The following is a 23,879-nucleotide window of genomic DNA, read 5'->3' on the forward strand; positions in this document are numbered from 1 at the left end:
AATAAAGCTCCAGCTCTGACAAGCAAAAAGTGGTCGATTATGTTTTTTAATCCTGATCAATGGAGATAATGAGCACTTTTGTTCATTAATAAGAAGCTCAGTTCCTCATTTGTTTTTTAGCCTGAAGTTTTGGCAGTTGGGGAGACTTTTAGAAGAGACTTACTTTAAAAATTTGCTTCCACATGGAGACCTTGTGTATTTGGTTTTAGTCCACAGCAAACTCTTATGGCCAAGCTGTAAATGCCTGGAAGTAGGGAAAGGACTGGCTGGCTAAGAGAAAATATCATAACATGGGATATTAGATCTAGGGCAGTAGTGACTAAAAGTAGCTAGCATCTCTTTGTTGTTTTATAGCCTACGTGAAATAAATTGAAGATCGTAGTGTAATTCCTAGTAGACAGGTGTCAACATAATAAAAAGAAAATCATCATGATTGGGATCACTGATGTTAGTCTTAGTAAAGATGGTAGAGACTGAATGGCATGGAGAGTGAGCTAGACTTGCACCTCCAGATCAGACTGAGCTGAGGCATACTGTATACAGAGGTTTGTACTGCTTCTGTGTGACAGAGTGCTAGGTATGAAACCCAGAGTCACAGCAGCTCCAATCAGGCAAAGCAGATTGGAGCCGACAAGCCAGACCTGTGCCTAATTTGTGGATGGGGCAGGGCAGAAAGGCTAATTAAGCCATTAGCCAGAGTCCACAAATAGACACAGGAAGGAAGTGAAAAGGGAAGAAATCAGGTAGTGAGAGGAAGAGAGAGACTGTTCTCTCCCTGCTTGTAAAGGCACTAGGTAAGGTGGGATTCAATTATAAATAAACTGCACAGGGTGTTGAACCAGCACAAGGGTCTCTGTGTGATTTGTAGACAGAGTCAGAATGAGGCCCTCTTACATTCTGAATTAAGCTAGTTATTTGGTTTAAGATTAATTCAGGCCCAGATTAATAGAATGGAAAAAGGTCCCTGTTCAAAAAGACACTACCTAGTTGCTAGTTTGCATGCACAATTGCTAGGGTTCTGCTCATAACAGTGGTAAATCATAGAATATTAGGGTTGGAAGGAACCTCAGGAGGTCATCTAGTCCAACCCCCTGCTCAAAGCAGGACCAATCCCCAGATTTTTACCCCAGTTCCCCAAATGGCCCCCTCAAGGTTTAGCAAGCCAATGCTCAAACCACTGAGCTATCCCTCCCCCCTGAACCAGCTGTGACTCCTGAGCTGGGTCTCCGGGTCACCAGGTCACTGATCGCTGGGGTCTCTATCCTCCAGGCCATCGGCCAGGGTCCCAAGTTCCCTCTCTGGTCCTCTGTAACAACAAACTCCCTCTCCTCTCACCTACACAGTTAAGTGTCCATGTGAATGCATTCGCTGCCTTTGCATGCATCCAATGCAGTTGCATACATTTTTTCAGACACACAATACTATAAATCTTCGTTTCAACCTCTAGCATCTCCAATTAAACTCCCATTATAGCCCATTAAATTCAATTGTAGTATATTTTAAAAGATGTTAACCCTTAACAGAAAAGCTTACAATGGAAATGCTGGAGCATCTATTGTGAAAATGTTAGCAAGCATCTCAATACATAGCAAGTATCAATAAAGAAACCATTTTAAAATAACAGATCCACAGTGGAATCATTTTTTGTTCCAGCTGGACAGAAAATGCTGAAAGAGGAAGAAAATTTCAGCCTTACCTTACATTTATTTGCACCATAAACCTTTCGGGCCACTTCCATGATTTCCAAGACAGGATCAAAATATAGGAACATTTGCTCTCCTTCTTGATTACCCACAGCTACTGGATTTTTTAGAATTATTGTTAGTAACTTCTTTGACTCTTTTTCTGCATAAAGATGAGGCATTCATTAGGCTTCAAACACTTCTTGTTTAGCACTTGAAAGAACATGAAACTCAGTTGAAATGTAGAGTTCTCAATTTGCCTACCTGCTGCTCTCTAATCAAAGCTAAATTGGATTGTATTTAAATGAAACAATTCAACGTTCAACTGTATGAAAAAGTTATTTTTCTCACAAATAAAAGTACTTTAAACCTTCAAAAATTTCTTTAAAAATATATTTACTGCGTTTTCAGACTAATTAATAAGTACTCTAGAATGTACGGTTTAATTCTTTACATTTTTTATAATGCTCTGGAAAAAGGGCCAGAGCATTCACTGCCTTGAAGTTCGTGTAGTTGGTAACACCTCTGTAAAATGACAAATAGGTGTAAAATACTGACAGTGTTGTACATGAGTACAGAATTCCAATCTGATAACATTTTGCACCCGTTTTGTAAAGGTTTAAGTGACTACAAGGTATTTCTTAAGAAATCAAGCTCAATTAATATTTATATTCTCTTTCACAATAACTATAATAGTAGAACAAGTTAATTTTATTCTCCCAATAAAATCCTTGCAATACTATTATATTTTCCAAAATTTTGCAATAATTTCATAAATCAGGATTCAAAGAGTTTTATAATTTATAATGCATCACTCTTTCATGCTGTGGGCTTTTTCTTAATATATGTTTATAAGTAATTTTATAACATTTTAAAATAAGTCAAAACTGTATATTTAATGTGCATGTCCAAATATAATTAATTATGCAAAGAAATCATAATTAGCCACTTGTGGACAGTCACCCAAAATATGTATGCAGCTGTGGTAACTGCACAAGCAAATTAAGCATGCATTTTGCAGAGCAACTGCGCTATGAACGACAAATCAGTACCCATATAAATGCAAGGGTTTGAAGTTCCTGAAAGCAATGAGAATTTTGCTCATTTAAGAACTGAGTAAGGACTTTAGGATTCAATCCAGAGTAATTCAGAATACAAAATTAATTTATAGTTAGGTAGACAGAATAATTCAGGAGTAAAAATACATTCATGTGTGTCAATACCTTCAAGACTGTACATTTCTACCTCTTCTTCAGGTATGCTGACTGTTTCCCATTGATGATCCTCAAACAAAAAACAAGATGTTTTGAAAATAAAAACTCATATTAAATGATAAATTAATTAAATGTAAATGTGCATTATTACAATTATTCTTTAACTATAACATCCTGGAACATCAAGACATTTGTGACAGTTTTTTTATTGAGATTTCAAATCCATCAATTTAGAACAAACTGGAATGGATGGAAAGAATGTATTCTGAACGAAGGAGCTGAAATGCAGAAACTAAAATTCTATAAAAGGAAAGATATTTCTCACATCTGAATGCTCAGACTCACCAGTACAAGAACTTATGATATCTGGCAACAGTGTGAGTTACATTTCCAAAGATGAAACCAGGACATTTGATGCAGACTCATTCAGCAATGAACAGCTGCAAATTAGATTCAGAAGGGGAATTCTTAGTTTTAACAGCCTTTAATTTTTACTATTCTGAAGTTGTACACATCTGATGTGTACAAAAATGTAAGGGATTTAGAAAGTGAAAGAATCCCAACTGAAGTTGAACTGATGTATTATGGCTGAACGATCAGTAATGCCACTGCCTATTTGAATGGGGACACACAAGAACAGATTTTCAAACAATTTAGGCATAGAACTGCACAGGAAATTGTGTGTATAAACATATTACAAAATGTGGGCCACAATTTCCAAGTATGTAAAAACCTTGTTGAATAATGCCGTAAATTGGTACTTGCCATTCATTTTCTGTTAATATTTCTGTTTTAAGAATAAGTGAGATACCATCTATGTATTTCCACTGAGCACTTATTTTAAAATGAACTGTACTGGTTTGCAATTCACTCTCCAGTTTCACAATAGTGCTGAGAACATCTCTTTTCAGGCTGATTGTTTTGTTTGGAAAAAAAAATATTTTCCATATGGTCAGGGAAAGTTAGCTTACTTCATCATCTGCTGCAACATAGAAGGATATACTTCGGCTACCAACATTAAAATCAATCCAAAATTCTTCAAGATTTTCATCCAAAGGTATCTGTAGCTAAAATATATTTTAAAAATTAACTTAGGAGGAACAGAAGGTTCTCAAAATAAATGTATTATAACACAAAAGTAGGTAATTTAAACAATTTAAACAAATCTTAAATACATACAAGATGTCTGTATAGCACTTTAAAATAATCTTTTTTTTACTCTCTACTTAGTCCCAATTGTTCTCAACTTACAGACAGAACTATACATCAGTTGTATTAAGAGAAAATCTATACAATTCACAATGAAGTTGTAACTTACCTCATATTTATCAAGGATTGCTGACAAACAAGGATATGTAAAAACTCTAAAAGAAAAATATCTAGTAAATCTTTTTGCAAAATTATTTACATTATTTTATACCTAGACTAGAACAACATAAAAAAAATGGGTTAGTTCCCCTACCCTCTGCCAAAAAATTCTACTTCAGAGAAAAAGAGTTGAAAACAATCAGTGGGACAGTCTAGGAAGATTGACTATTCAAAAATTTCACTCTAAAAAAATTAAAAATTACATTTATACGTGTCACAGTCCCTGGATAGGCTGCTGCTGCTGAGAGCCTCTCTTTCCCTGTCCCACAAGTGCATCTCTTTTAAGTGACAGGCTAGTGCCTTCACTTCTCTTTGGGATGGGGCCTCATGGCCCAACCACTCTCTGACACAGTCTTTGGGTTACATCCTGCCTCTGTTTGCCAACCATGTTACTTAGTTGGCCCAATGGGCTTGGCATCTCGAAGGGTTTTCCTCTGGCAGCCTCTGGATAATAACACTATGTAGTGACACAGAAGCAGCTTCTCCAAAACAAAGGATGATTTATTTTGCCAAAAGGTACACAATGCTTAGAGAAGTGGATTAAAGTAACAAAGAGACCTACACACATATTGTCTTGTCCATGCTTGGCGTTCCCCTTGAGCCCCTAGGTAGACATGACATAGCTTTGGTGTCTCCTATTCTCTTGGAGATCAAATTGTAGACTGCTTTCTGTTTGGGGAGGGAGGGAGGTGGACTAGATGACCTCTTGAGGTCTCTTCCAGCTCTACATTTTTAAGATTTTATGATCCTGGCTCACAATCAGTCTCTGCCAGCCTGCAGCACAAACTTTCTGTGTCAACTTCATGGCATGCTGACCACTCCTCAGAGCCTTGCAGTGGCACCTTTTCAAGTGGTCAGGTCTTTTGATCTTCTAGGATCTTGGCCCAGCTGCCAGAGTTGGATCTGAAGATTCCCTCTTCACGGCTATAAATCTGGCTATTGCATGAGGAGCAGCTCCTCACTGAGGCCATTGTTTTATTTTTCCTGCCTGGCTTCCTAAACAACTCCTTTCATCTAACTGTGCATTCATGCAGGATAATATGACAAAGATACAATGAGGGGCATATGATAGTTATAAAAATATAACTATTTTCCAGTTTTCCACAATGCATCCTCACAATTTAAGCAAAAACAGAATTTGGCTACAATTTTAAAATAAGAACTGAATAAACCCTTGACATGAGAGCAAATCACACAATCACTTAACTATCCTGCCAACTCATACGACTAAAATGACATGTGGAGTACCCTCAACATATATTTATATTTCTTCACCTCTGCTAGGTCTGACCTCTCCAATAGGTATCATCCTGGACTAGTGCATTATCTCAGTCTAAAAATACCCTTAAAAAAAGGAATCATGGGATAAATACCCATACCCAGATTCTCAGCTAATGTAAATTGGTGTAGGTCTATTGGAATCAGTGATAATCTGACCCATAGTACCTAAGAGAGCCACCTTCTTCCAGGACTAAGGATCTTGCAGTAAAGACATCAAGAATGTGATTGCAAACAATGCATATATGACCTTGTTTCCATTCATCTTGCACCAAAGATAGAGAACTGAACACTTCTGTTTCTTATTTCTTAGTTATTTTTAAAAACTGTAATACTCTTTGTATGTATTTCTCAAAATAATTATTCCCTAACAACCCTAACTTGAAGTTATGTTTTTATAAACACACACTTGGGAATTTTATAAACCCAGCATCTAGTTATAAAAGATAACAGCAATGAACATATACCAAACTCTTCAACATTTCTCATTATATTTGCTATTTATTGATTCTAAAATGTTATAGTTGTGCATGGCACCTTGGCTGTTTTTGCAACAGAGCAGCATCATGTTCTTCTGCTAATATTATTGTAGCTCAGAATTCATTTAAAAAGGGTTTTTTTCCTGACATTTTCTTTCTGAATAGCCATTCAATTCCAACCCGAAAACATCTTTCCTTTAGCAATACTCATTTACCTTCTTTTGTCTCCAAGCATTCCGTTCACCTGGTTAAGAAATTTTCTGCAGTCCTATTAAGAAGCAGAGCACCTTTAAGTAATGTAACATTTTCTCTCTCTGAAAATAATTAGTGTTTTTATATGACTTACTGTTTCAAACTCAGAGTCCTTAATTCCTTTAAATGCATTGGTCACAAACTCCATAGAAAACCACTGACGTGCCAGTTCTCCTCTTTGTTTTTCTGATGTCATTCTGCATAAAGCTTCAGTGATGGCTACTTGCAAGTCATAGTCTATAACATAATTTTACAGCAACAGTACAATTAAATAGAATGCCAAGCTTAAAAGTTTATATGTAGGAAACAAATACTAATATTGTTGAATATAAGGTCTTATATAAAAAAAGCTATTTCAACTTAAAAAGAAACTAAAAGTACATTTTAGATGTTCTTACATTGATATTAAATAAAATGCCGTCATATAATGCAGTGATGTCCTACAAAAATGGCTATAAAGCTGCTAAAGAAACTACTATTCAAAAATAAGTATTACAGGCTAGATCCCCAGGTGCACCAGAACAGAACTCAACACACATGGAAGGTGAAAGGGTGACAGGTGGCTGTATACCAGCTTACTGTCTGCCAGACGTCTGCTCTAACTTGTGCTGGCAGATAATGGTCCTCAAAGGTCCACACTATTTCAATTCATTTTGGAACTTCTATGGTGGAGAAGGCCAGGAGGGACTGATAGAGCTGGCTATGCATTATATATATATGCCTAAAATACTCCAAATGCTTTAAAATTTCTGAATGTATATTAGTACTGCATATGTGCCATTTTTAGCTGCCATTCTGAAAAATACATTTTTCAGATGACTGAATACTATATCCTTGTCTTTTTTTATTGCCAGGCTTTTTAATGAGTGTATAACATCAAAGTAATTAAACAGTTTAATAATGAACCTCTTAAATGAGATTCTGTGCTTACCTCCAGCATCTAAAATTCTCTTTCCCATATCATTCCTGTGAAATAAACAATGTAGATGATTCAGTTTGACCCAAATAAAATGGCAATATAAAAGTACATAAGAAAAGCTTATATTGGCATCAGAGAGAATAATGTTCAAAATACGGAGTGAAATCCTGGTCCCACTGAACTCATTGATAGTTTTGCGATTGACTTCAATGGGGCCAATATATCATCCATGAAACAGCAGTGTTTTTGGCTCCAGACAAATTAGTAATTTTAAAATGTAGGAATTTACAGGCCAAATGTTTAGTGTGCATCCTTAATTGCATGTGAAAGACCTTTAGATGCATTTGTTTTGTTCTGAGTCTTTGGGGGTGGTAGTGAAGAACTGTAGAAATGAACTCTCCATGCCTCCTGCTTCCCGCTCCACATATGGTATTACTTCCTGTTCTGTTTAAGAACTTGGATTGTGTAGATTTAGGTTTGCAATCCAAACTTCTTCCTCTGCCACTCCACTGTGGCTCTGCAAAAAAACTTTAGAGCCACAATAAATCCCCAACCCCATGTCCACCAAAGGAAACTGGGAAAAGTCCCACATGCTTGAGATGTTTTTAAAAACAGAAACCAGAAGCAAACCTGTAGTTGAGGGAAGAAATGAAGGGCCACTCATTTCAAATCCACCTAGGGCAAGTGTAGGGGGGAAAAGGGGGTCAGCTGATCCTATATAGCAGTATCATCCCTCCCCATGGAGAGGGTCTACTCATATGAAAAAGGTGCTGGTAGCCTCCTTCTATCTTCCACATTCCACTCCTCTGAAATCACAATATTTTTTCACAGACTCCATGGATCTTTCTTCATGGATGACAGCTCCATGTTTCTGTTTCTGACCTGTCAGCCTGGAGATTTCTCTTTTGGCTATGCAGACCTTTCAAGACATTTCCCTAGATGAACAATCTACCGCCAATCAGTGCATTTGTAAAGACTCCTCAGAAGTGATTCCCAAGAACCAATTATTTTAGGACAATCAGGTGAGGTGGACTCAGCTATGACTGAGAGAAGGGCAGATCTGAGCATCCAAGGAAGAATTACCTGCATGGACTAAAGTGCAGTCTCAATGTGCTATGTAGTGACGAAGGCAATCATGGGTTGAATAGAGCTTACGTTTGTATGGTTATAAATGGATCCAATAAAATAGTCAGGTGTAAAAAGTTTTCTTCACAACTATGTAAACAATATTCATATAAAAAGTATATTAAAGATTAATTAATTACATGACAAGGAACATTTCCTTCGTGGAAATAATCTTTTTTCTGGCTTCTCGAGGCATGGTATCAAGCATTGAATTAAGTTTTCTTACAGCCTAAGAAGGGGAAAAAAGAATATGTTTACAAAGAAACACACTAAAACTTTTTTAAAAAGTTTTAAAATTATTCTCTCATTACATTGTGGGCCTACAGTGATATAGGTTTACAACATATTAAGTAGAAAAGAACATGTTTAAATAACAAAGGTTGTGACACAAAGCAAAATAAAAGAGTGACAGGTGCCGATCTTAGTTACACGAGTGTAAATTCAAAGTAACACAATTGGACTTCAATTAATTACATTAACATGGACACTAATATAAGCACTTAAAAGGCCAACATCCTGACTTGTTGATGTAAATCAGGGTGCCTGCAATTCATTGCTGGAGCAAAAATTACCTGCAATTTTTATGGATGCAACAAATGTGGGCAATTTGTATCCATAAAGAAGGCTGGGCTTTTGAAAATTTAGTCCTTAATGGAGAGTGTCTTTCTATAAAAGGTCATGATTTTATAATAGTTTCATACCCAAGGAATGAAATCCTGGCCCTACTGAAGTCAATGGGAAGACTCCCATTGATTTCAACGGGGGCACAATTTCACCCAAGATATTTTATTGACATGAAAACATACTATGTTAAATACTGTATACTACAGATACAATTTATTAACCATTTTACATTAACAGACATTAAAGAGAGATCTTTCTGGCAATTGCAATATAGCGTATTATTTTATATGCTTGTATATGATGCTTATCACCATAGTATTTGTATGACAAATAGCATATACTTTGTATTTTATTGCCTAAAATGGAATTTCTAGTCTAGGCAAGTAAACTTTTGTACATTCTTAGAGAGATGGGATGGCAGGATCATTAAATGTTTCTACAAATATTTTGTTCTTCCCCTTTTCATAACATCTGTCTAGCTAAATTACTAAGGAAATTCACAACCTTCTGTTAAATGCCTACTAATAAAAATGTTGGTTAAATTTTTGTTACCTCTTGCTGAATATAAATATTGATTCTTACATCAGCAACAAGGGTACATATTCTCAGTATAAAGCTTTCTAATGTTTGTATTTTACCTAATCAATTAAGAAAAAAAAAGTTAAAAAAGCAGTTTATCCATGAACTAAGAGGTTTTGCACACATTTCAACAGTATTCACAAGTCTAGCATTATTATATATCCAATACAAATGCTTTTATTTACAAATGAAACAGTCCATATTAATAATTCCTTTCCAAAGTCATACAAGATTGCTGATATTTAGTGTACGGACATTTTAAATTCCATATATTGCAGTTAAAATGCAAAAAGAACGGCTGCTTACCTTATACATGAGATTCTTTGATCTCATCTGTGTGGATTCAGCTCTAGATATGCATGTGCCCCACAAACATGAGCTCAGAACCTTTTAAATAGTAGTGGGCCAGGCCTGCACTGTGGATTTCCTCAGAGTGCAGAGTGACCACAAGCCAGAATATTTTAAATGCTGAATACAGTCCAGGGTTTTTGGAATAAGGGCCTTCACCATGTCAAGATTGTGTTGAGCTGTCCAGATTAAATATCTTTTCCACTTACAGGAATATGTTTTCCTTGTGGAAAGCATCCTACTTTGCAGTAGGATCTTTTGTACTGGAATTGGCATAGGAGACGAAATAGACGTGGAGAAAATAACTAGCATTGTCAAAACCAACATGGAGACATCAGGTTTAGTATCATTACAGTCTGCCTGATCTTGTATGTCACTCGGGGAATCAAGGGGATTGGAAAGGTATACATGAGTCCTTGATCTCATGGTATGAGGAAGGTTCTTTTGTTCAAGGGCTCATGCTTGCCCTAGAACAAAAGGCTGGACATTCCACATTGTCACTGCTATCAAATCGGACTATTATTGAATTGCCTCACTGGTGAAATATTGGCTTGATGATGGAGCTCTTCAGATATCCTTTGCAGTTGGTCATGGATTGTCTATTTAGAAAGTCTCCTAGATTGTTGTTGACTCCTGGGAGATGAAGAGTTCTTGGGGTTATTCCCTGTTGTTGACATCATATCCATAATCACCTCCTTCCTTGCTTACAGAGTACTCTGCAGATGTGTTGTCTGTGAGAATCTGCATTGTGGAATTTCACAGGACAGGATAGAATGCCATGCAAGCTACTCTGATCACTCTTCGCTTCAGAACATGTATGTGAAGAGTCATATCCTTTTGAGAACAAGTTCCTTGTATTTAGAGGTGGCAAAATGCATGTCCCAACCTGTCTCCAATGCATCCATGATCAGTGTCTTTGTAGGAGAAAGACCCCTCTCTGAAATTTCTGGGGGTCAGAGTGGGGTCTTCAGTTCAGAGATGACAGACTGTGTGATGAAACAACAATCTGCATGCACATCTCACAGGGCAATACTCCAACCTTAGCCAGGCTTGTAATAGATGATGGGAAAGCCTGGCAAGCAGCATCAAGTACAGGCTGACAGGTGACCTAAAGTCTGAGATAGTTCCGTGCTATCGTTGCTGGCTTCAATTTGATACGGGGGTGATTATCAACTAAAGAGACAAATCTGTCTTCAGAAACATATAACTTTGCCATTTTTGGAGTTGCATACAGCTCCTATGAATTCTTTTGTCTGTGCGAGAATGAGAGATGATTTCTTATAGTTAGCTATGAGGCCCAGCTGAGTGAATGACTGAAGGACATAGTTCAAGGCTGCAGCACCTCCTAATGGGATCTGCCTTTGATCAGACAGGAGAAATTTAGAAAATCTGGGGGTGGAGGGTTGGGGTTGTTCTGTTTTTTTATCTGAATCAGAAAAGCAAAACAATAAAGGAGAAGTATTTAGGGAAATTTAACTGTAAGTAGATAAGTACTGGTAGAAGAGAAATCTTCTAAAGGGTAGCAGGCACACAGCACTAGTTCCCTCTCGCTGCCATGGACGGTAAGAGGAAACAAAAACAGTTGCAGCCACTCTGCCCTTCATGATCTTGGGTGGTGGGGGGGGCACGAGGACATGCATGGCACTGGTGTGGACCAACGGACACTTGTTTGAAAGATGCTGATTTTGCCCACATAGTGTGAGATCCTCATGGACACATACTTGAAAAAGGAATGTGCTTAATAGTTGCTACAGCAATTTAACAAATGTCACGTTTGGCAAAACACAATTCTGTATGCACATGCTTCAGTCATGACCACATAGGAGAACTGCTTCAACATACTGTGGGAACACTTTCTGCTACCTTCACACTGGTATCTGCAAGTGAGGAGCTTTAATTTCTCAAGGACTTAAAAGCTCATTCGTTTGAGCTCTTGTGTTTCTAGGTGGCTCCACAAATGCTTGTTTGTTTGGAGGTTTCCATACTAGATCAAATAACCAAGACCTTCCAGAATACACATGGTTTCAAAGGTCATAGATTTTAACTAGATCACATCCTTTGCCAGTAATATAAAGAAGCTATTTCATTAGTGATCAATCAAAAAGTGGATATGATTAGCAAACTAATAGTAACTTAAATGCTGATTTTTGTACATACCTTCACTGTTGGTATCATGTACAAGCTATAATAAAATGAGAATATGAATACATTTTAAACACTTTATATATTAAGATGCAGAATAATTTACTTTGACCAAATATTTTTAGGTATATGGACACAATGTTCAGACTTTACAGTTCTCTCTCACAACTAAAACATGTATATTATTTTAATATATCTATCTGTCATAAGAACGACCATACTGGGTCAAAGATCCATCTAGAGAGTATCCTGTCTTCTGACAGTGGCCAATGCCAGGTGCTTCATAGGGAATTAACAGAACAGGTAATCATCAAGTGATCCATCCCGTCACCCATTCCCAGCTTCTGGCACACAGAGGCGAGGTACACCATCCCTGCCCATCCTGGCTAATAGCCAGAGGTGGACCTATCCTCCATAAATTTATCTACCGGTAGTTCTTTTTTTAACCCAGTTATAGTCTTGGCCTTCACAATATCCTCTGGCAGAGTTCCACAGGTTGACTGTGCATTGTGTGAAGAAATACTTTCTTTTGTTTTATATCTGCTGCCCATTAATTTCATTTGGTGACCCTTAGTTCTTGTGTTATGAGGAGTAAATAACATTTCCTTATTTATTTTCTCCACACCAGTCACGATTTTATAGACCTCTATCATATCCCCCCTTAGTTGTCTCTTTTCCAAGCTTAAAAGTCCCAGTCTTATTAATCTCTCCTCATATGGAAGCTGCCCCATACCCCTAATCATTTTTGTTGCCCTTTTCTGAACCTTTCCTACTACTGATTTCTACCCATCAAAGTGATCACTTCTGTAACTGCATGATCCTACCGCATGATTTCTGAACCTTTTCCAATTCCCAATATAGAACAGACTTGTCAATAATTAAATCCCTAATGGTGTAAACATTTATGCACACAATTTTATGAACATGAGTAGTGCCAATAACTGCATAAAGTTATATGGAGTGATGTTGTAGCTGTGTCAGTCCTTGGAAATTAGAGAGACAAGATGCGTAAGGTAATATCTTTTACTGAACCAACTTCTGTTGCTGAGAGACAAGCTTTTAAACTACAAAGAGCTTTTCTTTAGGTCTGGGAAAAGGTACTCAGTGTCGCAGCTTGAATGTGCACTAATTACTTATGCTAAACGATCTGTTTGATTTTGTATTTAGTTGTGACATTCTGAGTACCTTTCCCTGACCCGAGGAAGAGTGCTGTATAGCTCAAAAGCTTGTCTCTCTCACCGACAGAAGTTGGTCCAATAAAAAAATATTACCTCACCTACCTTGTCTCTCTGCATAAATTTAAGCATGTATGTAAACTGTTTGCATGATCAGGGCCTCAGAGGCTTAATAGACATGCACTGCTACTACCTTTTGGATAAAATAATAGGATAAAGTGGGAAATTTTGTGCACTAAGCACTTGCATGGTCAGGTCTTTTATTAGTAGGCAGTATTTCCTATACATATGGAGTATTTAAGTCTGAATGCAAGTATAGTATTTTTTAACAAAATGAGCTGGTAATGTATTCTTGTGAAAAAACACATCAGTGCAACATTAGCTGAAAAAGAAAATTAAGTAGGAAAAGAATGTTTGAAAATATCTTTTGCTGTTAAATCACTGTTTTTACAAATACATGCTTATTATTTTATAAAATGGTTTATGAAATATTTTTACCATCAAAACATCGAAGAAATCTTCAACTAGACTTGTAAGTGCTTCATTTTTTTCATTTCCTCTAGATATCAGAATTTCTTTTGCCTTTTCAAACCAACTAACCATGTAAAGGGGAAAAACATTACTTTTATTATTAAACATGAAGCAAAAAGGCAACATTTTGTATTATACATTTCCAGATTATTCTTTATTAAAGTGTCCAGATTTCTTGGAGTAGATTACAACCGCAGCCTCCAATTTTGCACATATACTTAAGAAAATGCAGCTGATTTCTACTGATCAAAGTGATCACTTCTGTAACTACATACCCTATTGCATGATTTGTACTCACAATAACTATGTGCCCAGTTTTGTGACTGCTATTGTTTACACAAAAAAGTGGGAGCGGGTACAAGGCTGGCTGAAAATTTGTCTATGAATAGAGTCATGCCATTATCACTGATCTTGTCATTTTTCTCCTTTTTTCTGAAGGTAACTGAGAAACAAGCCATCAGCACTTTCTAAGTCTACCACTGTTAATTCTATTCAGTGAAACAGATACTGAATGTAAGTTGGAAGTGGTCTATATAATATCAGTATGAATATACAGGTTTGAGTCATGGATTGTACAGTTTGATTTGGTAGTAATTAATTGAAATTGTATGTTAACCCCTCAAAGGTGCTAGATCTGAGGCTCCTATTGCTAGCTCTAATACAAAATTTATTAACACATTGCACCAGGAAATTCCAGTTTTTGGCACTAACACAGTATTTTATGAAAACCTAAAAACAGACTTCTTTTCTCTTCTCTCTCCTTTTTCAAAAATACAAAGGGTTCCTAATTTAGCCAGGAACAAAGCTCACATGAAATATTTATCATAATTGTTCTTACAATAATTACTAGAATATCTAAATTCATTACACCTTACATTATTTATGAAGACTTCACTGTGCTGTATCAACATCTCTTTACAAGATATAATTTGTTGTATATTTAGAACTGATTAATCAGTTATTCTGGTCTTCAATTATTTCTGAATTAACAAAATTTCCGACAATCTTGAAAAAATGTTTACTTATTAAACTACCCATAGCATTATATATGCTTTATAGTGCAATACATATGATTTTTGTTATACTTATCTTTTCAACAAGACCATGTCTGATCATTGCTTGAAAACCGTCTCCACCTGGTATGATGATATTTTTACCATATTTATGAAGAGAATTTAGCAAAGTTGAAACATTCTTGACTTCTTGTTTGTCAAGTTCCTAAAATTGAAATACCAATAGAAGCTTCAGTGTACAGTATAAAGCAATCTGTACTTCATTTAGCAAAATAAATGTTTTTGTGTTGTCAAAAATTATTACATATGCTTGGATAATATTTCTCCTTCAAGCAGTTGGAGAGAGAGAAAAAAAAATTGCTGTTAAATGTCAGACCGGTGCCCCAATGATTCAGTTGTAATCTATACCCTTTCACTACTACTCTTTACCACTGGAGGTCACTAGAGATATCTAATTTTAGTGTCAGAGAAAGTAAAACCAAATAAAATCTAAGGCTTTTATTCAAAACTACATATTTTCAAGCAGTATGTTGAGATTTATTCTTGAAAAATTAGAGGTAACTAATCTTAATTTATTTTTATATGAAAAAGTTTTTCTTCCTGGGGAGAGAATCACCTTACCTCAGGAAGAAACAAACAATCTCAAGATGAACAAGTAAGCAAGTAAAACTTTCAAAAATAAAAATGCATTTGTTTAAGAAAGAAAAAAAAACTGTCCCAATAATTGTTAAAACACCTCAAAACACTTTAAAAAAATTCTGTCTTTCCTTTAAATAGTTAGATAGATTCCTGACATTCTTCTAAATACCCTGTAAGTCAGTTAGAAAAAGGAGGATTATAATCACATTTCATTATGTTTAAATTGGTATAATTAACATATGTTAAAATGAAATGTGTTTTTTCCAAATTAGTATTTCTAACACAGGACTACTGAATAACTGTATATGGGGAGTATTGACATTAAAGAGATACATACAAGTAAGCACTGCAATGCCATTGTAAACTCTTCCGAATGTAACACTAAAAGATATGACTGCTATGGAATTTATTTGGTGCTTTAGAATGGTCAAGTAAGAAGTAGGTCACCATTATAGAGGAAAACTAATATAATGTAGTGTGATCCATTCAAATATCCAAAAGTATATTGTGGTCATAAAGGAAGATATTTTTAAAGAAAAAAAACAAAAACGCTAATAGCATGCACCAGACATTTTTTGCTAGGTTGCTGGCTAAATACTAGCAAAGCATTGCAGCTAAAACCTCTGCTATATTCTTGTAGCAATACAGATCGTACAGACAATATAATTGCTAATTTTTTTCTCAATGACTCAGACAAACATAAAACTTTTGTATAAATTACCTGAAAGGTTAATTAGTAGCCTTAGAACCAGCAGATCTCTACTGTTGTAATTAATCAGAGTTAAATTGTCGCATTAAACAAGCACATGCTGGGACAATGTGGAATCATACTGCCCTGGAGGGAGGTCAGGTAAATGCAATACCTCCTGGAGCTCAGAGGACAGACACTGCATCATCCTTAAAGGTGAACCATGTGTTCCTTTCTGCACCACACTCTGCCCCAACCTCCTCTCATATATCTCTGTAGGCTGGAGTCAACAGAAGCACTAGCCCAGTATGAGAGCAAGAGTTCTCATTGTGCCTGGCCTCTATATAGGGATTATGATGGAGGAGAAGCTCTCAACAACCTCTCTTTGCACATGCACACTGAGTTTTGGATGCAAAAGAAATGCAGGACTGAGCCTTAAGTGGGCAGAGATCACTTAAATATAAGGGGCCAAATGTTTAAAAGAACTCACCAAACAGCAGCTCCCATTTAGGCACCTAAATAACTGGGCAGATTATTCAAAAATACTTCACATCAAGCAGCTCCCACTGAATAAGTTGAGTAACTATATTCTCAGTGGGAGCTTCTGGGTGCTGAGTGCTTTTGGAAGATGGTCCAACCTATGAAGGCAGAGGACTTTTGAAAATCTGACCCATGGTTCTTTGCTGAAAGGAAGTGAAAAGGGAACAGAATGATCTCTGAGGGAACTTTGGGTGCGCAAGGAGCACAAGAAGGTGCCCTTAGGTAAGTTGAGATGGTGGAAGAGTATTAAGAAAATTAGTACAGATAGAAAAGTGACACTTACCAGCCAAATGTGGAAAATAACAAGGCACCTAAGGTCAGTGTCAGAAACTGAACAGTAGATAATAGTAGATATTTAATAACAAATATTTCATTCTCTGAAGGAAATACTAATTTAAGAACACTATCAAATCCTGAGCTTTGATGTCTTTATTATTTTTCAGTTCTCCAGTGAATTGCTGATGTAATACAGACCATCTCACATAATGCTTTTTGCAATATTCCACAAGCAATAATAGCCTGTAACTTTTTTAAATAAAAAGCGAATTACCCGGCATATAAGTTTGTCAAATTTGTTGAAAAACTGTTTGCTGCACTTATGAGAGATATTGTCACATCCTTCTGTTTGCAGAAATTGTTCTAATAACTGGAAGTTATTTTTTCTTGTGGCATCGTCTATGCATTTTTCCAACTGTCAAAGAAAACAAAAAAATAACTATATTACTATATGCTGAGATTTTATATTACTTTAACAAGGTTTGATACAAAAAAATTTTAACACACTCCTCTTCAGGATCCTTAGCTAATAATGTTGTGCTTTTCCATATTAATATGATAATATTGAAAGTATGTGAAAAAGTGCATTATAGAACACTATCACTTTGCAAGATCAGATGTCTAAGTGAACAGAAAAAGACAACAGTTGATAGACACTGGTCATTGTCACTTCTTATTAGCCTGACATCAACTAAAATCAAGCAAAAACTATTATTATTATTTTTTAAATAAGCAACGGCCTGCTCCTTGTCCAATTGAAGTCAATAGCAAACTTCCACTGATTTCAGTTGCAGCAAGGCTGGGGCCCACACTGTCCTACTTCCTTATAGTTATTCCTTGAAATTATAATCTAAAATTATAAGTGTTAAATACATTTAGCCTTAACTGTTAGTAACATTCATACAGTATAATGTTAGCACTTCGGCTTCTTGGACAGTGCTAAAAAGCTACCTCTCAGCTTTATGCCATAAAACTAATTATGCAGTATCTTTAATATCAAATATAGGGCCCAATCCTGCTAACACCAGAACACATGAGCAATTTTACACTTGTGAGTAATCTCATTGAGTTCTACCATACCACTGTTTAAAAGAAAAGCTGAACATGTAAAGAAAAAATCATTTTTCCTAGTATTCCAAAACTACATAGAATTCACTTCACTAAAGTTACTCATGTACTTAAGTGTCTGCAGGATCGGGCCTGTAGAATCAGCAGACTGTATAAAGAAGACATTCTATCATTAATACTATTTACTTCGTACCATCAAAATTCTGTTTACTGTACAGCTATATATGACATGCCAAAACATGTGATGGTTCTGAATTTAAAATAGTAATTTCACAAAAAAATGTTTCAAGCTGAAAATAAAATTCCCAAAAAGTTTGCAAAATTAATACAACTTTTAAAAACATTGTATACAATGTTATTGTAACTGTGTTGGTCCCAGGACATTAGAGAGACAAGGAGGGTGAGGTAATGTCTTTTATTGGACCAACTTCTATTAGTGAGAGACAAGGTGGGTGCTTTTGAGCTACACAGAGCTCTTCCTCAGGAAACCCTCTCAGCCACCTCATTTAAAAAAAAAAAAAAACATTGACGTTACAGCACCTTATTAATTTCAAAGTGTATACCTGTCCCTTTTTAAAAAAAGGGTTTAGAATATATCTTATTTCTGTGGTATTTTCTTAATTTTCTAATTTACTTTATAATTAGAGCCCTGCAAATCCCTGGATATCTGCTTTAGAGCCGCAGATATCCACATCCGATTTTTGCAGATTGTGGAAGGATGCGGCTCCAAATTTTATATCTAAAGCCCTGCAAATCTGCAGATAAATGCTTTAAATTTGTGGACCATTTTTCATGGACCAGATGTGCATACAAATTTTGTATCCATGCAGGGCTATACTAATAATACAGGTTGGTATTCTTTGTCCCGTTCCTAGGGTCACTCAGAGATTGGGTAGTCTGTCTAGCATTTCATAGCTTTTTTATGATGATGATGAAAAGCTGTCGTTTGAAAAGGAACAAGAACAATATATAGTGATGCAAGCTTTCTTCAACATCTCAGATGTCTATGAATACCTGATTTTCTTACGTTCTTCAATTTTCCAAACTGTTTTTTTCTAATTTGTCACATTATAAAATCCTTGGGGAAAGGAACTAGAGTTCTTGACCTAGTATTCCTATATTTTTCTACATCAATAAGCACGCAATGGTGCTCAATTGTTAAATAATGAACCTATATCAAAATATTTTTTAAAATCTGTAGAATTTGGGAGTTAATGAGAGTTATATACTTAAATCTTTACTTACAACTAGGGACTAGAATAGGTAGTAAATTAATTAATTTAAACCAACTAACTAATATACGGTAAACAGTTTTCCTACCTTACAAATACATACCTGCACCTCACCTCTAGCTGGCATTTTGGCAACTTCACATAATCAGCTGTACAACAAAGGAACAAAATGTCATAGAAAAAATACAAATGACTAAAATGGGTTTTCCAGTACAGTTTACAATTGATTTTAGTCAGTAAGAAAGTACATTAGAATTTCTAAAAAATTTGAGTGGGGCACTACAAGTATTATGTTTTGTTCAAAGAGACCAACCATGCACCCAATGAAGTCACTAGCAAAACTCCTTCTGATGTCAATGGGCATAAGATCAAGCCCTAAGACTTCACCTAAAGCCTAGATTATTTTTAGTATTCAAGCAATTCTTTGCTTTATCTTAATGAATTTTCAACTAGTTTCAAGTTCCATTTTACTTTTAGAAACCTTACACTCAATAAGAGGTCTTTATTAGCATGAGATAATTCTGTGATTGTGAAAAAGAGCCAATCTATTTGATAACGGGTATGGGTCGGTGAAGCCCAGCAAAAAACCAAATATCCATCCCCCTTAGGTGGCAGAGGGGTCACTAGTCCAGACATCAGCAGCTATGAGGAGACAATATATATATATAAAAGGGGGGGGCAGGTTTGTAGGTGAGAGGATTAAAACAACTGATCCAGAGACACCAAGCAGAGAATTCTACAACAATGTGCTAGACTCCAAGGAATATTTTGGCAACTTAAGCCCTTCCTCTCTTTTCCTTCACTGAAACAGCAGACAACATGAACGCAATGTTCTCTGTACTGCCCTGCTAACATGCCTCAAACATGCCCTCTCCAAGGTGTCAAACGGCTTCTGCAGATGGGTTCTGCAACCACTGCTGTATGGGTTTGAAGCAATGGCACACCACTGTCTTGAAATGATCCCGCTCATTCAATCCTTCAACTCCCTGCTGAGATTGTCAAAAATGGTGGCCACTGGAGGGCCACAACACATTTGTTTTGCATAGGAAGCACCTTCTATGTTACCACCGTGGTGAGCCTGAGGATCCAGATGTGCTAGAGGATGGGGTGGGAGAGTTCAAGCCCGCATGGATTCATGAGAGATATCTGACCCCTGCTGAGGCCTATGGACTCTAAAAGGCATCGCCCCCCCGCCGCATACCTACTGAAAGGGCCCCCTGCCTCTAACCATTGAGGGGCTACGTATGCTCCCTGGGACCACCTCCAGACCCAGCCAGCGAGGAGAGGGACTTTGCCCCCCACCCCATTCACTGAGGTGAGAAATCCGATTCCTAGCCCCGTGGCCCACTCCTTACGCGACCTTTCCCCCAGACGCCTACAGTGACTGACAATGTGCCCCTCCCCGGTCACCTGGCCCGTCCCCAGCGTCGGGGAAGCCCCGAAGGGACGGACGGTGGGCGCTGCCCCCTACTCGTCCTCTTACGGACTCACGCAACTGCGGCACCAACACCTCGCCGCCACACGAGCAAAAAAGGGCGCCAGATCCTCTCAGCCAATCAGCTTCTCCTACTAAGGGAAAGGGTTCCTAGCCAATCGCCGCCCGCGAGCGCAGCGCGGCGCCTTGGCGGCCAATCACCTTCTGAGCGCTGGGTTTGCGTCGTCGCCCCGCTCCCTGTCCTCCGGTGTGCTGCGACTCCGCCTTTTAGCCAATCAGCTGCTGTCGAGGGGGCGGGTTTTCCTCCTTGACCGATGGGGTGGAAACCCCCTCACGCCCCCCCCCCCCGTTCCTGTAATCTCAGGCTGCCCGTGCACGGGCTTCCCCCGAGACTCCCGTAGTGCCCTCGTAGAAGCCTGTCCGTGAACCCCACACTCTGCGTGCCCTACGCCCCCAGCTGCCAGAAGCTGGGAGCCGTCTCTTGAGCCTTCCCTCTGAAGTCCCTGGCACCCCCTCGCTCAGAGACAGGATGCTGGGCTAGACGAGTGATTGGTCTGACCCAGTGTGGCCACTATGTTCTTAACCCTCCCCTCCTCACAAGCCCCCCCCATTACATCTCTCTTTGTGCCCCCATGACACCCCTTCTCGTGTGATGCCCCCACCATGAACCCCCTTTCAATCTGTACCCCATGAACCTCAGATACCATCCCCCCATCACAACACCCTTTCCTTGTGACCCCACTATGACTCCCCTTCCATCACCTCCATGTCACTTGTTTCTCCTCCTCATCTCTGAATCTAAAGGGATTAATACTTGATTTGCAGATGTCACACCCCAAACTGCCAAAAATTATGCGCTGATCGTGTTGCCCATCCTAAAGACACTAGCAGGCACCTGTATGTAAGAATACCAGTCTTCCCTCCCAGCATCTTGACACTGTCTGCCATTACAGTGGACCCTTTACTTTACTGAAATATGTTTCTGCCTGGTGTGAGTGAAAGGTCAGATTAAGGTTGTGTTCTGTGTAGCATGGATTATGTGTGAGAATAAGTAGCATTTGTAGGCTATTTCAGCAGTACTCAAACTGGCTTGTAAGAAGCTGGCTGGTCTCATGGGGCTGACTCATTTCCCTTGTTTTTCAGGTGTTAATTATCAATAAAGACAGTTAAAATATATTAAATATTTCCCTAGTGTTTTCTATATAAACAGCTGCTGTAATTGCTTCAACAATGTTATGTGATTGTAAATGGGAAGAGAGGTGATCTACATGATTGCAAAGGAGAGGGAAGTGCTCCATGGGATGATTTTATTAATGTTGCAGGTCATAAAGCAATAAGACATACAAGACATTTAAAAATAAAGTGACTACACACTTTTAGGCCTATAGATTGTATAAAAAATTGAAGGATAATGATAAGATAAAAAAAAGTGAAAAAAGTTTGACTATTTGACTGTATAACAGAAAAAACTTTGCGAAACAGATCCTTATGCAAGTCTCCAAAATAAAATTGAGTTCTGAGTATTTGTAGATTTTGTTCTTCCTACTCTAGTACTTCATGATCTTAAATATTCTAATGAGGAGTCAGCTCTACTGATGTGGGAAGACCTTATGAAGAGTCAAAGATGTTTATACCAAAAAGCTCCAGTATCAGGTGTCATATTGGATTACCTTAACAGAAATAGTTGTGAGTCTGAGATCATAGGCAGAAGAGCTAATCAGGGAAGAAGCTGGTTCTAACATTAGACTTGTGTTGACAAGTTTTGCCTTGCCCTTTTTTGTCTGTGTTTTTAACCAGTGAAGCCAGAAAGTATGTATAGTACAGGGGTCGGCAACCTTTCAGAAGTGGTGTGCCCAGTCTTCATTTATTCACTCTAATTTAAGGTTTCGCATGCCAGTAATACATTTAAAGTTTTTAGAAGGTCTCTTTCTATAAGTCTATAATATATAACTAAACTATTGTTGTATGTAAAGTAAATAAGGTTTTTAAAATGTTTAAGAAGCTTCATTTAAAATTAAATTAAAATGCAGAGCCCCCCGGACCGGTGGCCAGGACCCAGGCAGCATGAATGCCACTGAAAATGAGCTCACGTGCCACCTCTGGCACGCGTGCCATAGGTTGCCTACCCATGGTATAGTAAGATAAGAGACCTTAGACACTGATTATGCTCTAAAATAAGTATAGCTATAACTGACTCTTTATAACTTATTACTAAAAGCTAACAATTGTATTTCTCTTGTAAAGAAAAAAAGGCAAATAAAAACAATAGGGGTTGGTAATATAAACGTAAAAGAAAAACAGAAATATGTTTAAAACCATAAAACTACCACTGAAATAAAGCAGAAGGCTAGATTTTCACTTTATTGAAACATGAAGTCAGCAACTTAGAAAAACAGCTAATCTTAATGGTCTTGATACCTTTATAGCTCATTCACTGGAGCTATAAAACAATGAGGCAACATAAATAGCAGGGATCACTTTTCCAGTAAAAATAGAGCACTAGTGGCTGCAAAGGGATTACAATCAATTAGTGTGTACATTTATCAGCAGTAGATAGCTTCTCTCTGCTTAGAGAGATACTGTCATTTTATCAGCAAAGCTGTGCTATTATTTTATCACTCCTTAACTCTATGATGACCTAAGCAATAAAATTAATTAAACCTGTGACTGATTTTACCATTGCTTATTATTTCTGCAAAGTACTAGAATACATGTGAAAAGTGCTATCTGAAATCTATGGGCACAAATCTGTTGTCTAGAATCACTTCATGGACTTTAATAGCATTACTTTAGATTTACACTAGTGTAACAGTGCAGAAATTGGCCATATGTATAAAAGCTATGGGTGATATATGTCTGTGCAACCATCACATCCACTCCCATCTCATTTCAGCCAATAGATTTGCAGTATACACATAATTTAAAGGAGACAAGAAGAGGGAAAGGGATAAAGTCCATTCTGGTTTCACGTGAGCACTAAATAATGAACTGTTCATAGGGCAGTAGCATAGGAAAAGGGGAAGAGGAGAGTCATACAGACAGCATTATGACACTATGTATTTCTAAAAGTACCCTAATTTACATCCTCCCACCTTCAATGAAAATTTTTATATTATAATTGCAAAGTGAAACTGACATTCTTAAGCAAACTAGAGTAATGTAAATACTATCATTTATTTAGTCTGTCATTTGCAATGTTTTCTTCTCCAAATAAATTTGACAATGCAATGTCAGAGTTATTAATGCTGATTAAAATGTATATTGATGATATA

At 37.2% G+C, this 23,879-nt stretch overlaps 1 protein-coding gene across 9 annotated transcripts in view; it reads right to left on the reverse strand.

Annotated features, from left to right (window-relative positions):
- The window catches only part of SYCP2 (synaptonemal complex protein 2), a 59,699-nt gene extending 38,983 nt beyond the window's left edge, over window positions 1-20,716 (reverse strand). For 2 of the 9 annotated variants that reach the window (XM_039497190.1, XM_039497192.1), the window contains exons 1-14: window positions 19,276-19,299; window positions 17,147-17,287; window positions 14,806-14,934; window positions 13,684-13,788; window positions 12,026-12,050; window positions 9,494-9,579; window positions 8,458-8,546; window positions 7,205-7,239; window positions 6,368-6,510; window positions 6,237-6,289; window positions 4,215-4,260; window positions 3,868-3,963; window positions 2,906-2,966; window positions 1,697-1,845 (exon numbers count right to left, since the gene is read on the reverse strand). In XM_039497190.1, coding sequence (XP_039353124.1) covers window positions 1,697-1,845; window positions 2,906-2,966; window positions 3,868-3,963; window positions 4,215-4,260; window positions 6,237-6,289; window positions 6,368-6,510; window positions 7,205-7,239; window positions 8,458-8,546; window positions 9,494-9,579; window positions 12,026-12,050; window positions 13,684-13,788; window positions 14,806-14,934; window positions 17,147-17,287; window positions 19,276-19,299 — 1,182 coding nt within the window. Of the gene's footprint in view, window positions 1-1,696; window positions 1,846-2,905; window positions 2,967-3,867; window positions 3,964-4,214; window positions 4,261-6,236; window positions 6,290-6,367; window positions 6,511-7,204; window positions 7,240-8,457; window positions 8,547-9,493; window positions 9,580-12,025; window positions 12,051-13,683; window positions 13,789-14,805; window positions 14,935-17,146; window positions 17,288-19,275; window positions 19,322-19,658; window positions 19,714-20,225; window positions 20,347-20,373; window positions 20,497-20,582 lie in introns of those variants that run through there. The other 7 variants (XM_039497191.1, XM_039497185.1, XM_039497186.1 and 4 more) reach the window with 7 other exon arrangements.
- Window positions 20,717-23,879: the final 3,163 nt, after the last annotated feature.

This window comes from Mauremys reevesii, linkage group 13, assembly GCF_016161935.1.
Source record: "Mauremys reevesii isolate NIE-2019 linkage group 13, ASM1616193v1, whole genome shotgun sequence".
In the NCBI taxonomy this organism is placed as follows: Eukaryota; Metazoa; Chordata; order Testudines; family Geoemydidae; genus Mauremys; species Mauremys reevesii.